Source organism: Mastigoproctus giganteus, chromosome 14 (assembly GCF_048544385.1).
Source record: "Mastigoproctus giganteus isolate SK-2022 chromosome 14, ASM4854438v1, whole genome shotgun sequence".
Taxonomy (NCBI): Eukaryota; Metazoa; Arthropoda; class Arachnida; order Uropygi; family Thelyphonidae; genus Mastigoproctus; species Mastigoproctus giganteus.
This window is the reverse complement of record NC_143588.1, coordinates 22,430,870-22,456,294: the sequence shown is the minus strand read 5'-3', so window position 1 is coordinate 22,456,294 and position 25,425 is coordinate 22,430,870. Positions and strand designations below refer to the sequence as shown.

Sequence of the window (25,425 nt, the reverse complement as noted above, 5' to 3'; positions counted from 1 at the left end):
TTCAGAAAAGATTGCAAACATAGGCAGCATCAAAAAAATTTCATTTCTTTTATATCATCCATAATTTAAATTTTGAATTATTTTATACTGATTTTTCAAATTTTCCTGTGAATAGTTATGGATTAAAAATACAAAACTATTGTGCATTTAAAGTAACCTAACTTTACTTTAACAACGAACCAAACTGCAATACATAACACAAAACAAACCATCTGATAACAAGTAATAAGCAATGTATTAAACTCCAACTTAATTGGTCATTAACTTTATGAAAAAAGCACCAAACTTAAGACATTAATCCTTTGCAGTCCATAATTATTTTTGTTGAATTCTCCATGCGGTCCAGCTCAAAAAAAAAAAAAAAAAAAAATCACTTGAAATGTGATGCTCAAAAAAATAATTTATTTTTGGGTTTTCATGAGCATGTTTAAGGTCTTCATGTTAAACATTTATGTAATTTTGATGTATTTCTTGAAACTGTCAAAATCCTGTAGTCCTGGTTTTTGGGAGCATGCCACAATAATAATAAACTGTTTCTTTTCTCCCATTTCTAACACATCTATTACTACATACTGCAAAGTTTTAATTCTAATCTGAATTCTCAACTTTAAGCACAATATGAGAATGGATGTTCAATATCTTTCTTGTGCATTTCAACTCAATAACCTTTTTCCTAGAAAGAGTGTTCTGTTCTTATTTCAGACATTTTCTACTAGTGGAACAATGAACTTCTTTCAAAACTGCTTGTAACAAAGGTTCTTTTGAGATGGATCTGCCACCTTCGTCATGAAAATGACACTTCTATAAGCTAGAAAAACAACTTTTCTGCATTTCATTGATTTTTGAACGAAAAACGAGAAAAGTAATGGTCTGTAGCACCCAATATTTCTTGTCTATTCATAAACAGTGACTGGCTTTTCAGTTTGAAAGTTTGCCATCTCCCCTTTACTTCAGTTTCAGTATTATCGACAGAATAGGCACAGTTTTTTTTTTTTTTTGTCTTTTCATACTAACATTTTATCCTCTTTTCAAAAACCAGCATCCTGTGCTTTTCAGTTTTCTTTGTGATCCTCATCTCTGATGGTAATCCCTTTGTGTTTTCCATAATAGTACCTCTATCTATATATTTAGCTTATAAATTTATTCTGCTGGTTGGAAAATGGTCAGTGAATAAATGAAATCCACAACCATCAATAGCATTAGCATTAGTAGAGGCATATGATGCAAGAAAGCAAGCTTATGCAGCATCAGCCAAAAAAACAAACACTCTCCCATTTCACACCTCCATTCATTCCAAGTACCTGTACAGCTCAGCCTTAAATTTATTTAGAATATCAACTTCCACAACAAAGGATGGAAGTCTGTTCCACCAACCACCCGCTGGCTAAAGCCAAACTTCCACATATCTATCCTACATCTGTCTTTCCTCAATTTGAATTTATGCCCCCTCAAATGATTATTCTGAGCAAGAGGAAGAATTCCATCAGCATTGAGCATGCTCAAACCATTCAAGGCTTTATACACCTCAATCAGATCACCTCGCAGGTGACTAGTTTCCAGACACTGTAATTTGCAAAATTTAAGCCTTTCTTCGTAAGAGCAACCCTTTGTTCCATTCACTAATCTTGTTTCCCTTCTCTGTACTCGTTCCAGCAGCTCTACATCCTTCTTAAAATGAGGCCTCCAGACCTGTATACAGTACTCTAGGTGTGGCCTGACCATTGCCTTATATAATGGGATAATCACCTCCTTATCCCTGCTAGAAAAATTCCTGTATATCATTGACAAGACACTATGAGCTACTCTTGCAAACCGTCTGCACTGCTCAGAAAACCTCACATCTGCCTGCACAATTACCCCCAGGTCCTTTTCGTTCTCTACCACTGTCAGTGTAGTACCACAGAGTTGATATTTCACTCTGGGGTTGTTGCCTCCCATATGTGGTACTTTATATTTGTCAATGTTAAACTTCATTTGCCACTTCTCAGCCCATCTGCTCAACTTTTCTAGATCCTGTTGCAGCAGCGTACTGTCACTAGTGTACTTACAACCCTGCCAACCTTCGTATCGTCTGCAAACTTGGATATTAAGCTTGATATGCCATCATCAATATCATTTATAAATACAGAAAACAACAATGGACCCAATACTGATCCCTGAGGGACTCCACTAATAACATTAGTCCACAATGATCAGTGTCCATTGATTAACACTCTCTGTCTTCTCCCATTCAACCATCCCTTTATCCATAACAGCAATTTGCCTCCAATGCCACACTGCTCAAATTTGTGCAGCAGTCTTCCATGTGCAACAGTATCAAAAGCCTTTCTAAGATCCAAATATATGATATCAAAGTTATTCCCTGCATCCAGTTCCTTTGTGACCACATCATGGTATCCAATCAAATTGGTCAGGCAAGACTTTCCCTTAACAAAACCATGCTGTGTCCGAGCTATAACTGAAGTCTTGTCTAGATGATCCTGGAGTGCTTCTTTAACCAATGCCTCCATTAATTTTCCTGGAACAGAAGTTGAACTAACAGATCTATAATTACTTGTGTTGCCCTCTGATCCACCTTTGTGAATAGGGGTCACAGTTGCAAATCGCCAGTCCATGGGTACCACCCCTGAGTCCAAAGAAGCTCTCATAATTATGGCCAAGGGTTTGCTTACTTCCTTTGCTGCCTCCTTTAATATCACTGAATAGATCCCATCCACCCCGGGTGCCTTTTTTATGTTTATCTTCAACAATTTCTCCTCCACTTTCCTCTCAGTTATTACAAAATCATCCAGCTCACTGACAGAGTTTAACTCACCTCTGGCATTCCCCTCCCTGAATAACTTCTCATGGGTGAATGTAGATGCAAAATACTCATGTAGTTTGTTAGCCACCTGAGCAAGATCATCAACGGTTGAACCATCAATATCCAGTGGACCAATCTGATTTATCCCTTTCCTTCTATAGTTTACATAGGTAAAGAACTCTTTGTTGTTTTTCTTTGCATCCTTTGCCAAGGATTTCTCATAATCTGCCTTTGCCTGTCTAATCTCCTTTGTGACTTGGTTACAGACCAGCTTATATCTATTATAGGCTTCCATGTCACCCATTGATTTATATGTATCCCATGCATTTTTCTTCTCTGCCACATGTCTCATTAGTTCATCTGACATCCATTTAGGCCTAAACCTTGAAAAATATTTCTTAGTTGGTATGAAAAGCCTAGTAGCTTCCAAGTTAAATTCTTTTAATGCTTCTCATTTTGAATTTGCTGTTAGTAACATCATCAGTTGGTCCCACCGTATAGAATTTAAATACTGTCTCAGACCACCATAGTCACCTTTACGAAAGCAAAAACCCTTCCCCTTACCCCTGATGGTACTTACCTCTTTGATTAAATCCCACTTCAGCACACTGTGATCACTGCCACCTAGTGGTTCCTTTATCTGCACATTCTTAATGCATAAAGAATCACTACTGATAATCAGATCAAGAGTATTACTCCCTCTAGTTGCCTCCCAAACATGCTGATGTAGAAAATAATCATCGAATAAATCCACAAAGGCCTTGCTAGTGTGTGAGTGACCAACCCACAAATTCCAGTCAATATCTCGGAAATTAAAATCCCCCATTATAAGACTCTCTGATTTACTGGCCCACTCTATTTCCCTGTACAGTTCCTTATTATACTCATCAGAGTCATTTGGCCTATAACACACTCCTACTCTCAATTTTGATCTCCCAATGCTTGTGTCACACCAAACTGACTCGACACTGCACTGTCCAGTGATGTCGACTGGCTTCACTTCCTTGTATTTTATGTGTTTCTTAACTACTAGTAGAACTCCTCCTCCCTTCCTATCTTGTCTATCCTTCTTGTACACATTGTACTCCCCAAATTCCAGTTCTGCATTCCTTATATCTGTATGACACCACGTCTCTGATATCCCAACAATATCTGCCTTTGATGTTTTGAGCAATACCTCAAATTCATCAAATTTATTTACTAAACTCCTAGCATTGGTGTACACACAAGTATACATGCACCTGTTTCTATTCTTAGCTACCCTAACACAACCCATGTGTTTACTTGTACCACAATGACTCCCAGCAGCCTCCGAAATATCCTGCATCTTGTTTTTCAGGCTTCTGCTCATTCCAATAGAAGCAGTGCAAGAATCTCTTTCACCTCTGCCAGTGGCTACTGTTAATCTATTAGTCTTTGTCTCCCCCCAAGCTAGCAGTTTTCCGACCCTCCTAACACTGCCTCGATAGCATCAACAAATATTCTTGCACCCTTTCTATTTATGTGTATCCCATTCCTGTAGAAGCAGTCTCTCCTGTTAACAAGTACAGTCCAGGCTGAAAAAAATTCTACTCCTTGAGCCTTGCACAATCTTTCCAGGGTCGAATTGATCGACAAGGCTCTCATCATATACTCCCTCCTATCGTGTCTGGGCAGAATTGCACACACTTTCAAATTCAACCCTAATTCAAGGCTTTTTTTCAACAGTGACCTGTTAAGTAATTTTGCTGGTGTCCTACTCTTAATATCATTAGTGCCAACGTGTACAACAGTATCACCCTTTGTGCCCTTAAAAGATTATATCTGTCCTACAATGTCATCAACCTTTGCCCCTGGCAGACATACCCTGGTCCTGTTCCACCTATCCATTTTACATGTTCCCCGTTTTCCTGACAATAGAATCACCAACAACTACTAGTTCCTGTGGGACCAGCGCATTCTGCTTTGGGGGTTGCCGCTGTGTTGCGTGATGATCAAGTGCAAGCTGTGGGGCACCTCAGTAGGCAGGTGGGAAGGAGCAGCAGTGCGTAGCACACGCTCCTTGATTAGACCGGGGTTCGAGCCCATCACCACCAAATATGAAAAGGTCAGGGAATGACCACTGCATATCCCGGAGCAATATGGCCTTAGTTGCTAATGCTCCTAAAAACCAAATAACAAACAAACAAGCAAGCTCTGGTGTTGATGTGGGCAGCTGAGAGCTTGATGGGCCCCTCAATTTAGATCCTTCGAAGGCATCCACCCTGTCCTTGAAACTCTAATATAGGCCCGTAACAATGCTGAGTTGGCACCTCATTTCCTCACACTCCTTACATCGCGCACACAAAGACATCCCCCTTGGCAATATCGTGTCTCTTACCTGATTACTCCACAAACATCAAGCAAGTAATACTGTGAAGAAATTTTTGGATGAGATGAAATATGATCCCCGAGATAAAGTCAAGTCAGTAGTAGGTTTAGGGTTGTATTAGGGTCTTATTAAGTCAGTAGTAGGCTTTCCAAAATATGGCATAACAGATGACACTAAAATAAAACAAACAAAAAGTCCTACTTTTTGGTTTTGAAGATATGAATGAAATCCTACCCTTGAAACCAATAGTAGTTTCATCTAATGCAGTAATTCTTCGTAGAATAAAATATTTATGAAACTTTTCACATCAGAAATACACTTTACTTTAGATCCCTACTTTGAATTCTTTTTGTTTCGTATTTTTGTTGGTGGACAGAGATGCAGCATCCAAAATATCTGCAGAAATATCTTTGTGCCAAATACATTCTTAAAAATTGGAATTCTGTCTGTCCATTCTTAGGACCAGTATTTCCTTTATATAAGTTTTTCATTTAGGCTGTTATGAAATGTTGACACACATCATGCCAAAATACTTCACTTCATGGAGTCACATAGTATGAGATACTCTGTGAAGTCTAAAATGAAGAAAAAAACTGCTGCTGACTGTTAAAAATTGAATATAAACATTATTCTAATTTTTACATTGTTTATATGAAGTATAAATAGATGATAGTATAATAATTATGATATCACAGTGGGAAAACAAATTTCATATTCAGTAATACTGACTGTCGTGGCTGGTGTGACATTGGATTGCAAATGGTTAAAAGATAAATCTTTATTAAAAATGTGAATGTGTAAACATACTCATCATAACTTATGATATACAATGTCTAATCATACAATAAAAATGTACAGAAAACTGTATTTTTTGTTTCATTCTTGACATTTAATATTATGAATGCATTTGCACTTAATATAGTACACAACATTACTTTTCTCACCATGTGGCAAATCAATATTGTATTATATTGGAACAAAATGCAACCCCCCCCCCCATTTTCAGGATTAAAAATGCAGGGAAGGGGTCATATACATGCCTAAATTCTTGAAAACAATATTATTTTTTCTCACATAACATGTATTTGAAGTAACTTTTATTCTTTTATTCCTGTAGTTAATTTTTTATTTTACTTTTCACTTTTATATCCTATAGAATTTTAAATGATAATTAAATGGAATTTAGAGGTGAGCACATTTAGAGGTGATAAACTTTTGCCAAAATTTAATGAAATTAATTTGAAGTAACTTGTAACAACTTTTTCCCATTAAACCTTAGCTGTTATACGCTAGGCCTATACTTCTTTCATGACCACACAAAGTACAGATAATGAACACTAAAGACAATGAACAAAAGGTATGGCATAAAACAGTGAAGAACATTTTAAATTAAAAATAAATAACACTTCTTCATATATTAAAATGAAGAGTTTTTCGTTCCTGAAGAAATAACTGAAAAGAAAAAAAATCATGTACTGAAAAAAAAACTGAACACACAGCAATTACTATCAGCTTTTAAGTGAACATTATTAAATTTGACAGGTCATAATTTTAAAAAAATAACATATGTGAAAATAGCACAAACGTGATCAAAATCAAAAGAAACACTTATCAGAAAACTGAAAGATATACCCAATTTTCAGATTAAATTGGAAAAGAAATTTCAGTTTAAATTGGAAGTTAGTGGGTAGTATATCTATGGTGCATAACTTCTATTAGCTTTTAACATTTCTATCTATTGGTAATTATGTTTTATAATAGGAAGAAATGACTGAAATGGTAAAAGGAGACATTAACTCAGCAGATGTTTTTAGAATTTTTTATTCTGGTAATCTCTTCCATGCAATCTTTACTGAATGACAACATTAGAATAACCCTTGCACATGAAGGGGAACTTATTTTTATCCAGATTTTCTCCTTGACAACCTGTTTTTTGCCGAGGCAATCTACAGTAGTCAGAACAAAATGTTCACCTTTACTAATATTTACATTTCAAGTTTAGAGGTTATAAATTTGTAATTTCAAATGTGGCTATTTAACAATATACTGGCAAGTTTCAGAGTAGAGGTTGGTTCTTGTATTAGCTTAAACCTATGCTGCTTTTTAAAATTTTTCTGGTATTTTTTATTTTTTTAATTTTTATATATGAAATCAAATTCTCCCTTGTACCTTTCCCACCAACATTCTCTGAATGATTATGTACTATTTTCTTGTTTTAATTTTGATATACTAGGAAATATGAGAAATTAAATTTTTGTTTGGTATTTAACAGATATCAAGTGAGTAAAAGCACCTTTCTTTTTACCCAACTCCCATTCCCATGTGGTTTCCACAAAATGCCAGTGATAGTAATCTAATTTTTCTGGCTAAATGCATATGACAACTGACAAAAATATAGACATTTACATTACATCTGCCAAATGCCATGTGAGCTCTGTATTTCAATTCAGGGGATGAATGACTTTGAAAATTCCAAAAAAATATGATAAAAACATTCTTTACAGGTGATGGCCTATCTGATTTTAGGGATAGATTTCAAGTTATGAAAGCCTTGAGCTTGATACAGTTTCAACATTGAGCATGACCTTTACAATGAACAGTGTATGGACTAAAGTCCATTTTAGTCCACATACATCCACTACAACAAATATGCCCTTGCAGGTAGCATAATGCTTAAGCTCACTCCTCCCCACACCAGAAACTTGGGTTTTGATTCCACCAAAACAGGCAAACTGACTATAGAATATACATGCAATTTACAGCTATTCTGTCTCACATCTATACAGATGCTTCATATCCTTAGTTTCTCTGGCATGACTATGAAGAACAAAACAACAAATACTTGAGGTAATGTATGAGATTGATGAAATGTTCTTAGGGGTTCCAAAATTAAAGACAAATACAGACTTTTGAAGTCTGTATTTAATAACTTATTCAGGTTTTATATCAAAAAACTTAACTAAACCGTCAGTTATTTATTTCATTCTGTAATAAAAATGTTCAGTTTAATTTAATACATCATTAAGTTTGTTTCTCTCAGTAAGAGAGCAGAAAAGTCATTGGAGTCTGTAGTGTATTACAATTATCATACTATTATAATATCTAAAGCCATAATATATCACTTACCCTTACAAAACGCTTCTTTCCTGCAATGCAGTACAGTCCCTCTGTTATTCGAGTAATTGATACTCCATCATCACAGACATTATTTGCTATTGCCATTACCTGAAGTAAAAAGAAAGTATATCATCTATACATATAGATATAATTCAGGTGTGTAGGAGATAGCTAAGGGTGATGCTAATTAATGTTAGCATTAGCAATGGCAAAATGATGCAAGAAAGAACAGGCACAAAAACAAAACACAGGAGCAGGCAAAAAAAAAAAAAAAAAAAAGAAGAAAAATCAAATTACCCACTTTCATAGCAATAGAAGTTGGTTTCCCAACAACAGATTACTCTTTAGCTGAAAGCAAATTTTCTCACATCTATCCTGCCACCATCCTTTTCCAGTTTTGGCTGTGGTCACATTGCAAGGAATTCAGATGAATTTTTCATCATTTGATGTCTTGTGGCATTGTTTGCAGTGGTATCACTGTAAACAATTCATTTCTAGTTTAGTCATGACTCAAGATCATCTGTCAATTGGTGAATGCTTAAGCCAGTAGTGTTTTGGTAGTTACAGAAAGCAAAGTTATATAGGAATATTCATTGCATCAAATTTTTATAAATTGTCAAAATGGATTGAAACATCCAAAACATGGTAATATTTAATATTTTGGTCTCACAGAGCTATTTCACCAAAAACAAGGTTAATCAATTTTTTTGTATCCATAGTTTGTGCAATCAGAAACAAAAAAGTCTGAACAATTAGCAATGCCAAGCAATCTGCTGAATAAATTAGTTTCCACAGTGACCAGTCACACGTGATAAAAGGCTTACACATGTGATAAAATGTGACTGTAGCCCTGGAACGAGTATAGAGAAGGGCAACAAGATTAGTGAATGGAACAAAGGGTTGCTCTTATGAAGAAAGGCTTAAGTTTTGCAAATTACAGTGTCTGGGTGGCGCCTCCGTAGCCAGGTGGGAAGGAGCAGCAGTGCGTAGCAAACGCTTCTTGATTAGACCGGGGTTCGAGCCCGTCACCACCAAATACGGAGGATGCGGAAAGGTCAGGGAATGACCACCGCATATTCACGGAGCAATATGGCCTTAGTTGCTAATGCTCCTAAAAACCAAATAACAAACAAACAAACAAACAGTGTCTGGAGACTAGGCACCGGCGAGGTGATCTGATAGAGGTGTATAAAGCCTTGAATGGTTTGAGCATGCTCAATGCTGGGATTCTTCCTCTTGCTCAGAATAATCACCTGAGAGGGCCTAAATTCAAATTGAGGAAAGACAGATGTAAGATAGATGTGCGGAAATTTGCCTTTAGCCAGCGGGTAGTTGGTTGGTGGAACAGACTTCCATCCCTTGTTGTGGAAGTTGATAGCTTAAATAAATTTAAGGCTCATCTGGATAGGTATTTCAAACGAACGGAGGGGTGAAATGGAAGTGTTTTTTTTTGGCTGATGCTGCATAAGCTTGCTAATGCTAATGCTAAATGGAAGAATTAGCATGTATGTAGATCTAGGTGCATAACTTCTATTAGTTTTTAGCATTGCTCACTATTGTTAACTATGTTTTATAATAGGAAAACTTGAGGTGGTGAGGAGACATTAACACAGAAATGTTTTTGGGATTTTTCACACTGGTAATCTCTTCCATTCAATGTTTATTGAATAGCAGCATTATTGTGTCTCCAATGCATGGGGGATGTCTCTTTTGTGTTATCTAAGAAAGAATAAAGATAATATTTAAAAATCTTACCTTATTTAAAGCCTTTAACATTTCAATTAGGTCTCTCACAGGTATCTAGTTTACAGATGCAAAAATTTACAGAACTGAAATCTTTCTTGGTAGTACTCTGAAAAGTGTTGGTCTCAGGTAGGAGCTAAAGGGGCTATAGGCCATTCCCTTATAATCAAACTAATGTGGATTTTTTTGTGCTGCATGATAATTAAATCTTAATGAAATATTAAGATAATGAAATCTTAATCTTAATGTACTAACGTCGAATTTAATTAAAGACTATTGTCAAGGGTAAATGGAAAGGCTTTTACTTTCATAAGGGTGGCTACAGTGGTCTCAGACAGTTTATAAATTCTCTGCAGTGGGAGACCAACTGATGATATTACCAACAGCAAATTTTAAATGGGAAGTTGCTTACAGTTGTGCATCAGGAACACATCAGCAATCCCCAAGGAAAAATGCACTGGTCCCACATGAAGTAGTTATGTTTAGTGATTCCATTGTAGAGAAACAGGAAATATATCATGCAAAAAGGATAGGTGAAATAGGAATGAAAGGCAGTGTTGTTCTATACTCTGGCAATATTGATATTAAGAATAGGAGATCTGAAGCCTTACCTAACAAGTGCAGGGCAATGTTCACAATTAAATTTGAAAGTGTGCAATTCTGCACAGATACAATAGGAGGGAGGGAGGTATATGAAGAAAACTTTGTTAGCGCCCCCCCCAGAGAGACTGTGCAAGGCTCATGGGACAGAATTTTCCTCAGCATGGACTGGATTGTGCTGTTAACAGGAGACTGTTTCTACAGTGATGGGATACACTTAAATAGAAGGGGTGCAAGAATATTTGCTGATGCTCTCAAGGCAGTGTTACATTATGCAGAAAACTACTAGCCTAGAGGAATACACAGACTAATAGATTAACAACAGGCACAAGCTGAAGTGAAAATAATTCTTGAATGGCTACTATAAGAACATAGAGCAGCCTGGAAAGCAAGATGTTGGGAATTTCAAGGCCTGCTGGGGTTTTTTATGAAATTAAACAGATACATGGGTTGTGTTGGGGTAACTAAGAGTAATGACAGGTACATGTACACTTGCATGTACACTAATGCTAGGAGCATAACAAATAAATTTCAAGTACTGGTTATGTCATCAAATGCAGATGTTCTAGGGATGCTGGAGATGAGGTGACACTCAGCTATAATGGATGCAGAATTTGAATGTGGGGAGTACAATGTGTACAGTAGTACAACAAAGGAGGTTATGATCTTAGTTAAGAAGCATATTAAATCTAAAGCAGTGCAACTATCCGACCTGGGTGGCCAGTGCAATGTTGAGTCAGTATGGTGTGACATAAGCATTGGAAAAACAAAAATGAGAGTAGGAGTCTGCTATGCTATAGGCCTAGTGACTGTGAAGAGTACACCAAACAACTATACAGGGAAATAGAGTGGGCAAGTAAAACAGAATGCCTTGTAATGTAATTTTAGCTTTCCAGATATTGATTGGAACTTGTTGATTGGTTACCTGAACAATAGCAAACCTTGTGGATTTATTGGATAACTGTTTACTATAGCAGCAAATTAGAGAGGCAACAAGAGAGAGCAATGAGCAGTACTCTTGATGTGATTATCAGCACTGATTCTTCATGCATTAAGAACCTACAGATAAAAGAACCACCAGGTAGTAGTGATCAGTTGTGTATTGATGTTTGATTTACTTAAAGATGCAACTACCATCAAGAGTAAAGCGACGTACCTGTGCTTTCAATAAGTTAATACAGTAGTCTCAGACAGTCTTTAAATTCAGTACAGAGTGCAACAATCTACATGGAGTGGGATTTAACTTCTATATAGAGTGGGACTAACTGATGTGCTACAAACAGCAAATGCTAAAAAATGAGGCATTCAGGGAAATAATCATAGAATTTCATACCAACTAAGTAATGTCCACGTATGTACAATGTCAAAGCAGCAAAAGCTGGCCACACTAAACTTGTAAATTAAATAACACTGTAAAATAGTAAAATTTCTGTTAATTTTTAATATTACCTAATTAATTAAATTATTTTCTTAACTCGGAGATTATCATTTAAAACGAGTATTAATTTAGAAATATATATAACAATTATATTTTTTAATTTATCAATCCATTTAGACATCCAAATATTGTATCATATGACCATACTATCATTGCTGTAAAAATTTAAAATCAACAATTTCAAAGTTTGTTAGATATTGCAATTTTTTTAGTCCAGAACTATATAATCTTCGGTTTATACTATTTTATTGCTATTCCCATTATTAGTAAAATAATTCCAGGTTCCTACTTCAGACTATGTATTAATATGATGGCTGCTGGTATACAAAAATTAAATAAGTAAATTTTTGAATTCTCCATCATGTTTACATAATATTTTTTGCTTTATTACAACTATTATTGTCAATATTAATCACAATTATTTCTGACCAAAAAGAAAACCTTAGAAGTGAGAAAATAAAGCCACCTCATTCATAAGGTCTTGAATGGTTTGAGCAAGCTCAATGTTGATTGGATTCTTCCTCTTGCCCAGATTAATTGCCTGAGGGGACATGAATTCAAATTGATGAAAGACAGTTGTAAAATAAATGTGTGGAAATTTCCCTTTAGCAAACGGGTGGTTGATTGCTGGAACAAACTTCCACCTATCATAGAAGTCAACAGCTTAAATAAATTTAAGGCAGAACTAGACAAATATTTGGAGTGAATGGATGGGTGAAATGGGAAGGGTTTTTCTTTTTTTTTTTTTTTGGCTGATACTGTATAAGCTTGCTTTCTTGCGTCATATGTCTCTACTACTATTGGATTCTGCTAGCATGGGGGGGATACAAGGACTAATATATTAACAGTAGCCACTGGCAGAGGTGAAAGTGATTTTTGAACTGCTTCTATTGGAATTAGCGGCAGCCTGAAAAACAAGATGCAGGGTATTTCAGGAACTGCTGGGAGTCATTGCAGTACAAGTAAACACATGGGTTGTGTTAGGGTAGCTAAGAATAGGAACAGAAGCATGTATACTTGCGTATACACCAATACTAGGAGTTTGGCAAATAAATTTGATTAATTTGAGATGTTCCTCAAATCATCAATGGCAGATATTGCTGGGATATCAGAGACGTGGTGTCACACAGATATAAGGAACACAGAACTGGAATTTGGGGAGTACACTGTGTACAGGAAGGATAGACAGGATAGGAAGGGAGGAGGGGTTATGCTATTGGTTAAGAAACACATAAAATCCAAGGAAGTGCAGTCAGGCGACATCGCTGGACAGTGCGGTGTAGAGTCAGTTTGGTATGACATAAGCATTGGGAGATCAAAATTGAGAGTAGGAGTGTGTTATAGGCCTAATGACACTGATGAGTATAATAAGAAATTGTACAGGGAAATAGAGTGGGCCAGTAAATCAGAGAGTCTTATAATGAGAGAGTTTAATTTCCTGGATATTGATTGGAATTTGTGGGTTGGTCACTCACATACTTGTAAGGCTTTTGTGAATTTATTGGATGGTTGTTTTCTACATCAGCATGTTCGGGAGGCAACTAGAGGGAGTAATACTCTTGATCTGATTATCAGTAGTGATTCTTCATGCATTAAGAATCTGCAGATAAAGGAACCACTAGGTGGCAGTGATCACAGTGTGCTAATGTGGGATTTACTCCAAGGGGTAACTCTCATCAGGGATAAAGGGAAGGGTTTTTGCTTTTGTAAAGGTGACTATGGTGGTCTGAGACAATATTTAAATTTTATATGGTGGGACCAACTGATGATGTTACCAACAGCAAATTCAGAATGGGAGGCATTGAAAGAATTTATCTTGGAAGCTACTAGGCTTTACATACCAACTAAGAAATATTGTTCAAAGTTTAGGCCTAAATGGATGTCAGATGAACTAATGAGACATGTGGCAGAGAAGAAAAATGCATGGGATACATATAAATTAATGGGTGACAGGAAGCCTATGATAGATATAAGTTGGTCTATAACCAAGTCACAAAGGAGATTAGGTAGGCAAAGGCAGATTATGAGAAATCTTTGGCAAAGAATGCAAAGAAAAACAGCAGAGTTCTTTACCTATGTAAACTCTAGAAGGAAAGGGATGAATCAGATTGGTCCACTGGATATTGATGGGTTCAACTGTTGATGATCCTGCTCAGGTGGCTAATAAACTAAATGAGTACTTTGCATCTACATTCACACATGAGGAGTTATTCAGGGAGGGGAGTGCCAGAGGGGAATTAAACTCTGGAAGTGAGCTAGATCATTTTGTAATAACTGAGAGGAAAGTGGAGGAGAAATTGTTGAAGATAAACATAAAAAAGGCACCCTGGGTGGATGGGATCTATCCAGTTATATTAAATGAGGCAGCAAAGGAAGTAAAAAAACCCTTAGCCATAATTATGAGAGCTTCCTTGGACTCAGGGGAGGTACCCATAGACTGGAGATGTACGAATGTGACCCCAATTCACAAAGGAGGATCAAAGGGCAACACAAGTAATTACAGACCTGTTAGTTCAACTTCTGTTCCATGAAAATTAATGCAGGCACTGGTTAAAGAAACACTGCAGGATCATCTAGACAAGACTTCAGTTATAGCTTGGACACAGCATGGTTTTTTAAGGGATAGTCTTGCCTGACCAATTTGATTGGATACTATGATGTGGTCACAAAGGAACTGGATACAGGGAATAATTTTGATATCATATATTTGAACCTTAGAAAGGCTTTTGACACTGTTGCACATGGAAGACTGCTGCACAAATTGTAGCAGTATGGCATTGGAGGCAAATTGCTGCTATGGATAAAGGGATGGTTGAGTGGGAAAAGACAGAGTGGTAATCAATGGACACTGCTCATTGTGGACTAATGTTATTAGTGGAGTCCCTCAGTGTTCAGTCCATTGTTGTTTTCTGTATTTATAAATAATATTGATGATGGTATATCAAGCTTAATGTCCAAGTTTTCAGACAATACAAAGGTTGACAGGGTTGTTAAGGACACTAATAACAGTACGTTGCTGCAACAGAATCTAGCAAAGTTGAGCAGATGGGCCAAGAGGTGGCAAATGAAGTTTAACATTGACAAATGTAAAGTACTACATATGGGAAGCAGTAACCCCAGAGTAACATATCAACTCTGTGGTACTACACGGACAGTGGTAGAGAATGAAAAGCACCTGAGGGTAATTGTGCTGGCAGATATGAAGTTTACTGAGCAGTGCAGATGGTCTGCAAGAGTATCTCATGATGTCTTGTCAATGATATACAGGAATTTTTCTAGCGGGGATAAGGAGATGATTATCCCCTTTTTAAGCAATTGTCAGGTGCCACCTTGAGTACTGTATACAGGTCTGGAGGCCTCATTTTAAGAAGGATGTAGAGCTGTTGGGACGAATACAGAGAAGAGCAACGAGATTGGTGAATGGAAAGAATTGTTGCTCTTACGAAGGAAGGCTTATGTTTTGCAGATTACAGTGTCTGGAGACTAGGCACCTGTGAGGTGATCTGATTGAGGTGTATAAAGTTTTGAATGGTTTGAGCATGCTCAATGCTGATGAGATTCTTCCTCTTGCTCAGGATAATCATCTGACAGCGCCTAAATTCAAATTGAGGAAAGACAGTTGTGGGATAGATGTGCGGAAGTTTGCCTTTAGCCAGCGGGTAATTGGTTGGTGGTACAGACTTCCATTTTTTGTTGTGGAAGTTGATAGCCTAAATAAATTTAAGGATGAGCTAGACAGGTATTTGAAATGAATGGAGAGGTGAAATGGGAGCAGTTTTTTTTTTGGCTGATGTTGCATAAGCTTGCTTTTTTGCATCATATGCCTCTACTAATGCTAATGCTAACTATTATTGTCAATATTTATCACAATTATTTCTGACCAAAATGGAAACCAACCTTAGAAGTGAGAAAATAAAGCCACCTCATTCATAAAGCCTTGAATGGTTTGAGCAAGCTCAATGCTGATTGGCTCTTCCTGTTGCCCAGATTAATTGCCTGAGGGGACATGAATTCAAATTGAGGAAAGACAGTTGTAGAATAAATGTGTGAAAATTTGCCTTTAGCAAGCAGGTGGTTGATTGCTGGAACAAACTTCCACCTATTGTAGAAGTTGACAGCTTAAATAAATTCAAGGCAGAACTAGACAAATATTTGGAGTGAATGGATGGGTGAAATGTAAAGGGTTTTTTTTTTTTTTTTTGGCTGATACTGTATAAGCTTTCTTTCTTGCATCATATGTCTCTACTAATTAGCTAATGCTAATGCTGTTCTGCAGGTTTTTGCAAACTTCATAAGCAGTGTGTTGTTATGTTATGTTATTTGGTTTTTAGGAGCATTAGCAACTAAGGCTATATTGCTCCTGGAACATGCGGTGGTCATTCCCTGACCTTTCTGCATCCTCCGTATTTGGTGGTGACGGGCTCGAACCCAGGTCTAATCAAAAAGCGTGTGCTATGCACTGCTGCTCCTTTCCATCTGGCTACGGAGGTGCCATAAGCAGTGTGCAAAGGGAGTAAATGACTCTTTGGGTGGTATAGTCATTTCAGTTTGAGTTCTTGTGGAACACCTTCCTGCTACCTTCTGGGTGTACAAAGGTTTGTTGGTATTTAGAGATCTCACTGCATTCCTTGCCTCCTGATATAATATGTTCAGTTCTGCCTTAAATCTCTGTACTTTTTTCTTCCTTACATCTCAGGCAAGCTTGTGAGTGAGTATGCAGGTGCTCTTCTTGGCAGTTAATCCATGTTCGTTTTTTAGCTGAATGGCATGTTATTTTGGTCCTTTGGACCACATCGAGCACATTCAGGGGGCACCAATCAGCCCATTTGTGAATATCCATATTTCTGGCACTTAATGTTTTAAAAGGTACATATGGATGTACCAGAAAAATCAGATAACCAGCCTTGATCAAATTAGTAGACAGTGAATTAAAGGTAAGGATGAGGTTTCTAGTAGATACTAGATTCCCTTCTCATCCTTACATACGAATATTCATTTTGCAGTTATCAGTATGCCTTGAGATGAGTTAAATGTTTTGTGGGGGGGGGGTGTTATTACAATGGGTAGTCCTCTAATGGATGTTGCCCAGAGGAGCTGCTCTGAGTGTTTGTTGCTCTTTGTCTCAACAAGAATGAAGTCATTTGACTGATTTTGAGGTGCCTGCCATTCTAAACCCTTTTGTTCCTCCAGATTACCATCATTGGAATCGAATGCCCACAGCCTAAGTTCCAGGCTACTACCATAGGACTGCTGCTGCAGTCCTATGGTGGTATTATTGATTGACAGGATGCAAGTAAAACTTGCATATGAATGAGCTTCAGATCACTTGAATAGAATTCCATTTCAGTATCAGATGACATATTATAATGAGCTGATTTAATGTCAAAAAGACATTAAATCAGCTCTTTTAACTCATTAAAAGGGACAGGGATGGATATGTTGAAGCTGATGAGCTCCAACATATCCAACCCTATTCCTTTTCAGACTTGGTGTCCCAAGCTCAGGATCCATTATAACAACTCTTTTGGGTAAAATTTTATAGAAAAACACTTTTTACACAAAATTTTATCAGCAGACACACACTAAGGATGATGTTTTGTTTTTCACAAACTAAACTATTAAAATTCAGCATGCATAATCTTCAAAAATTTTACCCTTTCTTCTTGTGAAAAATACTAAACTAGATAAAATAAGTTAAACACGAGCAAAAAAAAGCTCAGGATCCATTATAACAACTCTTTTGGGTAAAATGTTATAGAAAAACACTTTTTACACAAAATTTTATCAGCAGACACACACTAAGGATGATGTTTTGTTTTTCACAAACTAAACTATTAAAATTCAGCATGCATAATCTTCAAAAATTTTACCCTTTCTTCTTGTGAAAAATACTAAACTAGATAAAATAAGTTAAACACGAGCAAAAAACATATGAAACTGTGAACCGAGTATATAACTTTTATATCGCTCAGTGTTCATTTCATGTGCCTTTCCTTTTAACAGTGCATATTTACTGATTGCAATTCAATGGATATATATTCGTATTAAAGCACAAATATTGTGGTTTCAGTTTTACGCAAGTTTTTGTTCTGGCAGCGAATGTGTTAAATAATGCCTTCACACTCAGAAAGTCCCACAGAGCTCTCAAGGGAATACTGAGATTATGCAGTGTAACAGACAATATTCCAAGTTTAAAATAGATCTAGTGTTAGAGTACTACTGCTGACCAACTTGACACACCATAGATAATCAGGGCTCACATATAAAGAATTAAATACTTTATAAAAGGCTTATGGTCTATCACTTGCACCATTAAGGTTAAAAATCAAACAGGATTTAAGAATTTTTCCTCTCATCAGATTAAAATGCTCCTTAAAATCCAAGAGTCCAAGACAATCCCCAAGAACTTAACTTCCAAACACCAGACAAGTGTTTCATTAGGATTGACAGGATGCAATTTCTCAAAATCCTAGTCCACTAGGATTATATACTTGGATTTCACTGGATTAATCCTCAGAGTGAAACAACTCAGATAATTCATCAAATCATTGACATTTAGCATGTAAGCACTGAAAGAAAATAACTTTCAACGGTGTTCACCTACTGATTTATCCAATAAATCCAAGTCATTTGCATAGAAAGTACAATCTAAAATTTGAAAAAATAGAGCCAAAATAGTACAGAAAAACAATGAAGAAAGCTTGCTCCCTTGAGGAATGCCTACAGAAATTGCAAGTTACCATCACAGACACTGGAGAATGGAAAAGAACATTTAAGTAATAGGTGTCACACCATGACAATATAGGACAATACAATACTAAAACAATGCTGTAGAACTGCCAACAATGGTAGGATAGAAACAAGAGTCAAAAGTGGAAGCTACATTGAAAAATATAACAGGTAAATTAGTATACACATTCCAAGCTAAATATGTTTTTTAAATTAGCTGTTGTTACAAGTTACACTTGATTTCTTACTCATACCATATTGAATCAAGTTTTTGTCCAGCGTTTTGAATGTTATTAAATCACTGGGCAAAAACTTGATTTGATAAAGGTTTCAACAACAACAAAAAGGGGAACAAATAGAAATCGGACAATAATCGGCTATCCCTAGGATTATGAATCTTAGGAACTGAAATAACCTTAGAAGTCTTCCAGATGCCTGGAAGTGACCTTAAATATTAGCATTACCTTTAGTAGAGGCATATGATGCAAGAAAGCAAGATAGTATCAACCAAAAAAAGAAAAAAACTTCCCATTTCACCCATCCATTCACTCCAAATGTCTGTCTAATTCTGCCTTGAACTTATTTAAGTTGTCGACCTCTACTACAACAGATGGAAGACTGTTCCAACAATTAACCACCCAATGGCTGAAGGCAAATTTCAACTTATCTACTCTACAACTTCTCAATTTGAATTTATGTCCCCTTCAGGTGAGTAATCTGATGTAAAAATGCTATCATTTTTATCCCTTTCCCTCGCTTTTAAGAAGCATTTATTCCTCAAAGTGCCGTATACTTTTTCCACGGCCTGTATAACTAAAGTAGCATCACTTCATCGGGATTAGTTGCGATTCACTTTCTTTTTCGCACATGCAACCAGCACCGCCCCAGGGGATGCGGTAGTTGAAACATTATACCTCCGTTAAGTGTCCAGTCAATTAGTGACGTCAGGTCCTTCTCCCAATAGCAGGCAGTAAACACGTAATAGCCCCAAGAATGACGAGGGGAGAACGCGACTTTTGTCAGAGAAAGGTGATTAAGCAGAACAAGAGACATGATTTTTTATGCAATCGAATCCGATAAACATTGACTGTCATTTCAAAATTCCATACGTAAAAGTGTATCGATTTATGTTCGATGACCATGATTGTAAAACAGAAGAAACTGCCCTACACAAATATGAGATTTCCCTTCTACATATAACATATCATTTTAGTAGTGTCAAATCCCAAAAGTTGACAGTCCCCAAGTGTAATTCTTTGCCCCACATAATTAACCCGTGAAATCAGAACAGATCATGGGAAACTTAGGAAGGGGGAATGCAGGGGTATATATATGAAAAGGGGATAGAAAACGGGGAGTCTTTGGGTAGATTTTGAAGAATTCGGAGTTGTAAAGGAGTCTTTGGGTAGATTTTAAAGAATTCGGAGTTGTAAGGGAGTCTTTGGGTAGATTTTGGAGCATTCAGAGTTGTGAAAAGAGATTTGGAAGTTGCTGATTAGATTCGAGAGGTTACGAAGTTTGAAGAGATTTTCTAGAGACAAGTGTAGTCAGCAGAGCCTTAAAGAGTGCCAGATAAAGAAAACCGAGGAAGATCACAGATCTTGTCTATTGAGCAGATATCCCCAAAACCATACTTATGGAGCGAAGAGTCGAAACCAGAAGTGTTGAAGAAGAACGACGATTTGTTGGCAAGTTGACTAGCCTTTTTTTAGAAAAAACCAAACCCGATCACTCAAAGGTAATCCTACTTCCCTCCTTTAATTTATCCGTACCCACTGACCTCTCTTCTCATAGACACATTCTGACAACTGTTTATGCACTTTTAGTAATTAGAATTTAACAGGTAATGAGACTTAATGACCTAGTTGTCAAAAATACTAATTATAATTGTTTAATTGACATACTTCCGTATTCTAGCAGTAGAATAGTTGTACACCAACCATTGTGAATACTCGTGAGAGTAATGGTGGAAGTGCCAACACAAAGAACACTGTAAAATTGTTATACTAGTAGCAGCAAGATTATACCTGCTATTCAGTTAGTTTCCAAACAATCAATTGCCAATTATGCTAAAACTTTGACCAGTTCTTTTGTAACTATTTGTATGATTAATATGTGTAATAAACCTTGTTTTATTGATCATTTTGCCTAGTGACATTTCTCTGCTACACATAATTCACTGAGTAGATCATTGATTATGAACCATAGTTAAGCGGTGCTCAAAGATCCAATTACAAAGAAAGATTTTTGAGTGAAATCACAATGCAATCTTCGATTCTGCAAGCTTGCTATCAGTGTCAATCTGAGTGAGTCTTGAGGGTGCAAGATTTTTGTCCTAATCCAAACTATACTGGACTATCCAGTATAGTTTGGATTAGGACAAATGAAACCCAGGTTTTCTGGATACACATGTTAGCATGCGCTCTTACCGGTAGTTGTATAATTCACAGAGAGCTTCGATTGACAGCAAGATTGAACCAACAGCACACGGGTAAGCTCACATGCTATAACAGAAATAGCCTGCGGAACAGTGAGCAAGAAGAATAATCTCATCAACAGTGAGCTTGCACAAACCATTCAAGGCCTTATACACCTCAATCAGATCACCTTGCAGGTGCCTAGTTTCAGATGCTGCAATTTGTCTTTCTGGGTAACAGCAACCTTCTGTTCCATTCACCAATCTCATTGCCCTTCTCTGTACTCATTCAAGCAGTTCTACATCCTTCCTAAAATGAGGCCTCCGGACCTGTATGCAGTACTCAAGGCATGGCCTGAGACAAGTATATAAGACATGTTTAAATAAATGGAACAACACATCAAAATAAAAAAGGTCCAAATTTCAACATAGAGCAGCATTATGCGAGCAGATTATAATTATTGAGCATTTGTTCCCTTTGCTCACACACTTTTGGGTCTGTAAATTTGAATCATGCTTATCTAACCTGATAAATTACTGTGATATCATTACTAAGCAGTTGATATGGTTGCTCATGAATGGTTACTGTTCAAACTAAAGCAAGTTGAGATTGCAGGCAAGATTACTAGGTGGATCAAGGAAGAGTTGAAGAGTGGGCTGTTCCATAGGGATTTAGTTATGTGGCTTGCTGTGGTGTGGTTCTAGGGATTTTTTCATCTTGCCAACAAACTAGCTTTAAAACAAATGAAATTTACAGATGCCGATGCTTCATGGCCCAATCCAAAGAATCTGGCTTGATTGTCCAGCAATGGCCCTACTGTGTGGGGTAGGGAGATATTCACAGATATAGGATGCAGAGGTGGCAGTTGGTGATATCTGAGAACAACTTAAGCAAGAACACAAAAATCAGGAATTCTTTTATTTCACTATAAGTATATGATTCTAGATGAAATTCAAGAATATTCTGGCAGACAAAGGTAAGGCACCTCCAATCGCTAACATACTTGCTTGTGATTACTGATAAGATAGGCAAAAGATAGAAGTGGGTGACTGATGTATTCTGAGCAACAAGATTCACATCCTCAGAGAGCATAGAATATTATTAGCAGCTTTTGTATCAGTGGTTACATACTGGTTTATACAGTGACTAAACATTACAGCATCATCAATGATAATACCTTTAACCGTTTCTGAAATATGTCAGGGAAGGATGTGGTTTCTGTTCTGAAACAGCACTATCAAGTTTTCAAGTCATCATCAAAAGGTAAATTTTAAAAATAGAGAACCACTTCTACTTTAAAGTACTCACTACCTTCTTCTTCAGTAGGTATTCATACTTTAAATTTTAACAGTAATTATTTGTTGTTATTTTTAGGGTTAACAGCGCATCAGCTGTGATGGCTATAGTAGTGCACCAAGCATAAAGGTATTGAATTGTATGTGTTGATATGTATAATTTATTTTGCTTTTAGTGGCTTTTTTTTTGTTGATATCAGTCTGTTTTATTTAGTTTCTTTCTTTGGTTAATTTACTTGTGTGTTTTCTTTAGACTATATAAGATGATATATAAATTTATCTGTTTCAGAAAGAGGAAAAACATCTATGACATATTTAGCTCCTAGTATTGTGCTAAGTGTGAGTGGCCCATGTAATGTTGGTGGTGGTTTGAAGGTGAACTGTCATTCCATTTCTGTCTGGGTATTCTGATAGATGTGCTTGACTGGTAAGGAAGCATTACACCACACGCACTGCTGACATTTTCCTGAATTAAGGAAATAATGATGTGTAATGTTTGTATGTCCTATTCTTAATCTTACTAGGATTACTTTTTCCTGTCTCTTTGGTCTTAGGCTAGTGCTCCATGGTTGGAGTATTGATTTAATTTGCAGTATTTGTTATTTCTTTGGGATTGCCAGGCTTGTTGTCAATCTACTATTCAGTTTTTCCTTAATGCCTTTCTATCTAAAGTCATCATATGAAACTTGCCAGTTGTTTTCCATAGGTGTTGTAACTGATTTGGCTGCCTGGTCTTCTAATTCATTGCAAAGAATTCCAACACAGCTCAGAATCCAGCAGAACTGGATAGCTGTCCTTTCTTCAATAAATATCAAAGATATTCTGGATTTTCCATAAGAAACTGTGAGCATCAAGAGAGTTTCTGAGTGCCTATAATGACCACTCAGTAAGTCAGTGTATATGATACTTTTGGAAATATCCAATTTCTTCTATATGGGAAATGGCAATCTGCATTGCCTTCAATTCCACTGTGTATATATTAATTTTCTTAGGAATTGTTGCATTACTATGACATCTGGGATGACAGTGGAAATGCCTACTTCTGTATCAGTTTTTAAACCATTTGCATACATCGAGATATAATTTGGGTATTGAGCACTGATAACAGAATGTAGCTGTTGGAAATTCTATTTGGAAATGGTTATTTTATCCCGTGTTTATAACTGTAGATTACATTTGTTTGAACTATAACTGTCTTGTCTAGATGATCCTTCAGTGCTTCTTTAACCAGTGCCTCCATTAATTTCCCCAGAACAGTAATTAAACTAACAGGTCTGTAATTAATGGTGTCACCCTTTGATCCTCCTTTATGAATTGGGGTCACACTTGCACATCTCCAGTCCATAGGTACCTCTCCTGAGTCCAAGGAAGCTCTCATAATTGTGGCTAAGGGTTTGCTTACTTCCTTTGTTGCCTCCTTTAATATAACTGGACAGATTCCCATCCGTGTGGAAAGTCTAAATCGTTTAGTGTCTGCCCAAGTATTTACTCTGCTGATGGCTCCACATAACTGTCTTTTAGCTGTTTTGCATATTTTGCAAGTGACAGGAAATGCTGAAGTCATCTGCATAAAGAGTTGAATCTACTGTGACAAGGAGTTCACTTGCTTTGATTGTGAATAGATTGGCACTGAGTATCAATTCCTGAAGGACTCCTTTTTCTCGGTAGGATTTTGATAATGGAGTTTTCACTTCACTTGTACCTGGAAAGTACAATGTTTTAGAAAGTTCCTCAATGAAAATCAGTAGGTCTAACCCATCTGACTGGATTTGTCACATCAACTGAAATTTAACATTGACAAATGTACAGAACTGCACATGGGTAACAGTAATTCCAGATTAACATATCAACTGTGTATTACCACACTCAGGGCAGTTGAGAGTAAAAAAGTTCTGTGGAAAATCTGGAGGGTGTTGTTTGTTATACTCATCACAGATTGTGATGAGTATAACACTACTGTCTGGCAATAGAGAAGCCTACATTAGATACAAACTAGTCTGAAATCAAGTCACAAAAGAGGTTAAAGCAAGTTAAGGCAAATTATAAGAAATCTCTGGCAAATAATGCAAAGAAATGCTGCAAAGACTTCTTTACTTATGTAAAGAAGTGGATCATGCCAGGTTTATGTTATAGTGCATGTAAGGAATTTTCATTTACTGTTTTATCATGTGACTTATGTTATATGGACCTCTTGAACTTTGTTCAGACGTGGCTAAGGCTTTATGTACTTCAAGTATCATAAAAGGAACATTATATTGTTCATTGCATTTTTGAGAAATTTAGTTTATGCTTCTTGATTTCCTTTTTGAATTTTTGAAATGTGGCCGTGTAGGATTTGGTCACTGAAACTTCTGTAAATGTTTCTCCAAGGATATCTGCTATCTTCTGAGGCTTGGTGATGTTTTGCTTTTCCTAACATATTAGTGAGGAGGAGAAGTTCTGGTATCAGCCATTCAATTTCTTTATTTTGTTCCAGATCTTCTGGATACTTGTTGTTGGATTGATTGATGTCATATATCATAATCCAAGACTCCTTTTTGCTGGTGCATCTGATATGTTGTTCTTTTACTAGGCCTCTTTTATACTGAATAAAATTATTTATAGTAGAGTACCTACAAAATCCATTCCAACTCTTATTTTGTTCTTTCTTGGTTAACTGACATTCTTATCCCACCATAATTTTGGATACAGTGACAGTTTTGTGCATATTTGAGGAATTGTGTGTTCTGCTGCATATAATAATTTTTCAGTTATATACTTAGTTGTGCTTTTAAGAGTTTCTTGTTGGACTGTTTGTAAGTCCAGTGTTGTTAATTCTTTGCATTTTTACCAGTTTACTTTTTCAAATTTCTATTTCTGGTTTGGTTTCTGCTTAGCATCACAGGTGATTTTAATGATAGAGAACCACTAAAATAAGCAAAACAGGAGACATA

General features: G+C 36.6%; 1 protein-coding gene across 1 annotated transcript in view; it reads right to left on the bottom strand.

Moving 5' to 3' along the window:
* Window positions 1-25,425, bottom strand: part of LOC150075012 (growth arrest-specific protein 2-like) — a 195,578-nt gene that overhangs the window by 5,709 nt on the left and 164,444 nt on the right. The window contains exon 6 of the mRNA XM_090388717.1: window positions 8,280-8,378. Coding sequence (XP_090244843.1) covers window positions 8,280-8,378 — 99 coding nt within the window. The remainder of the gene's footprint in view (window positions 1-8,279; window positions 8,379-25,425) is intronic.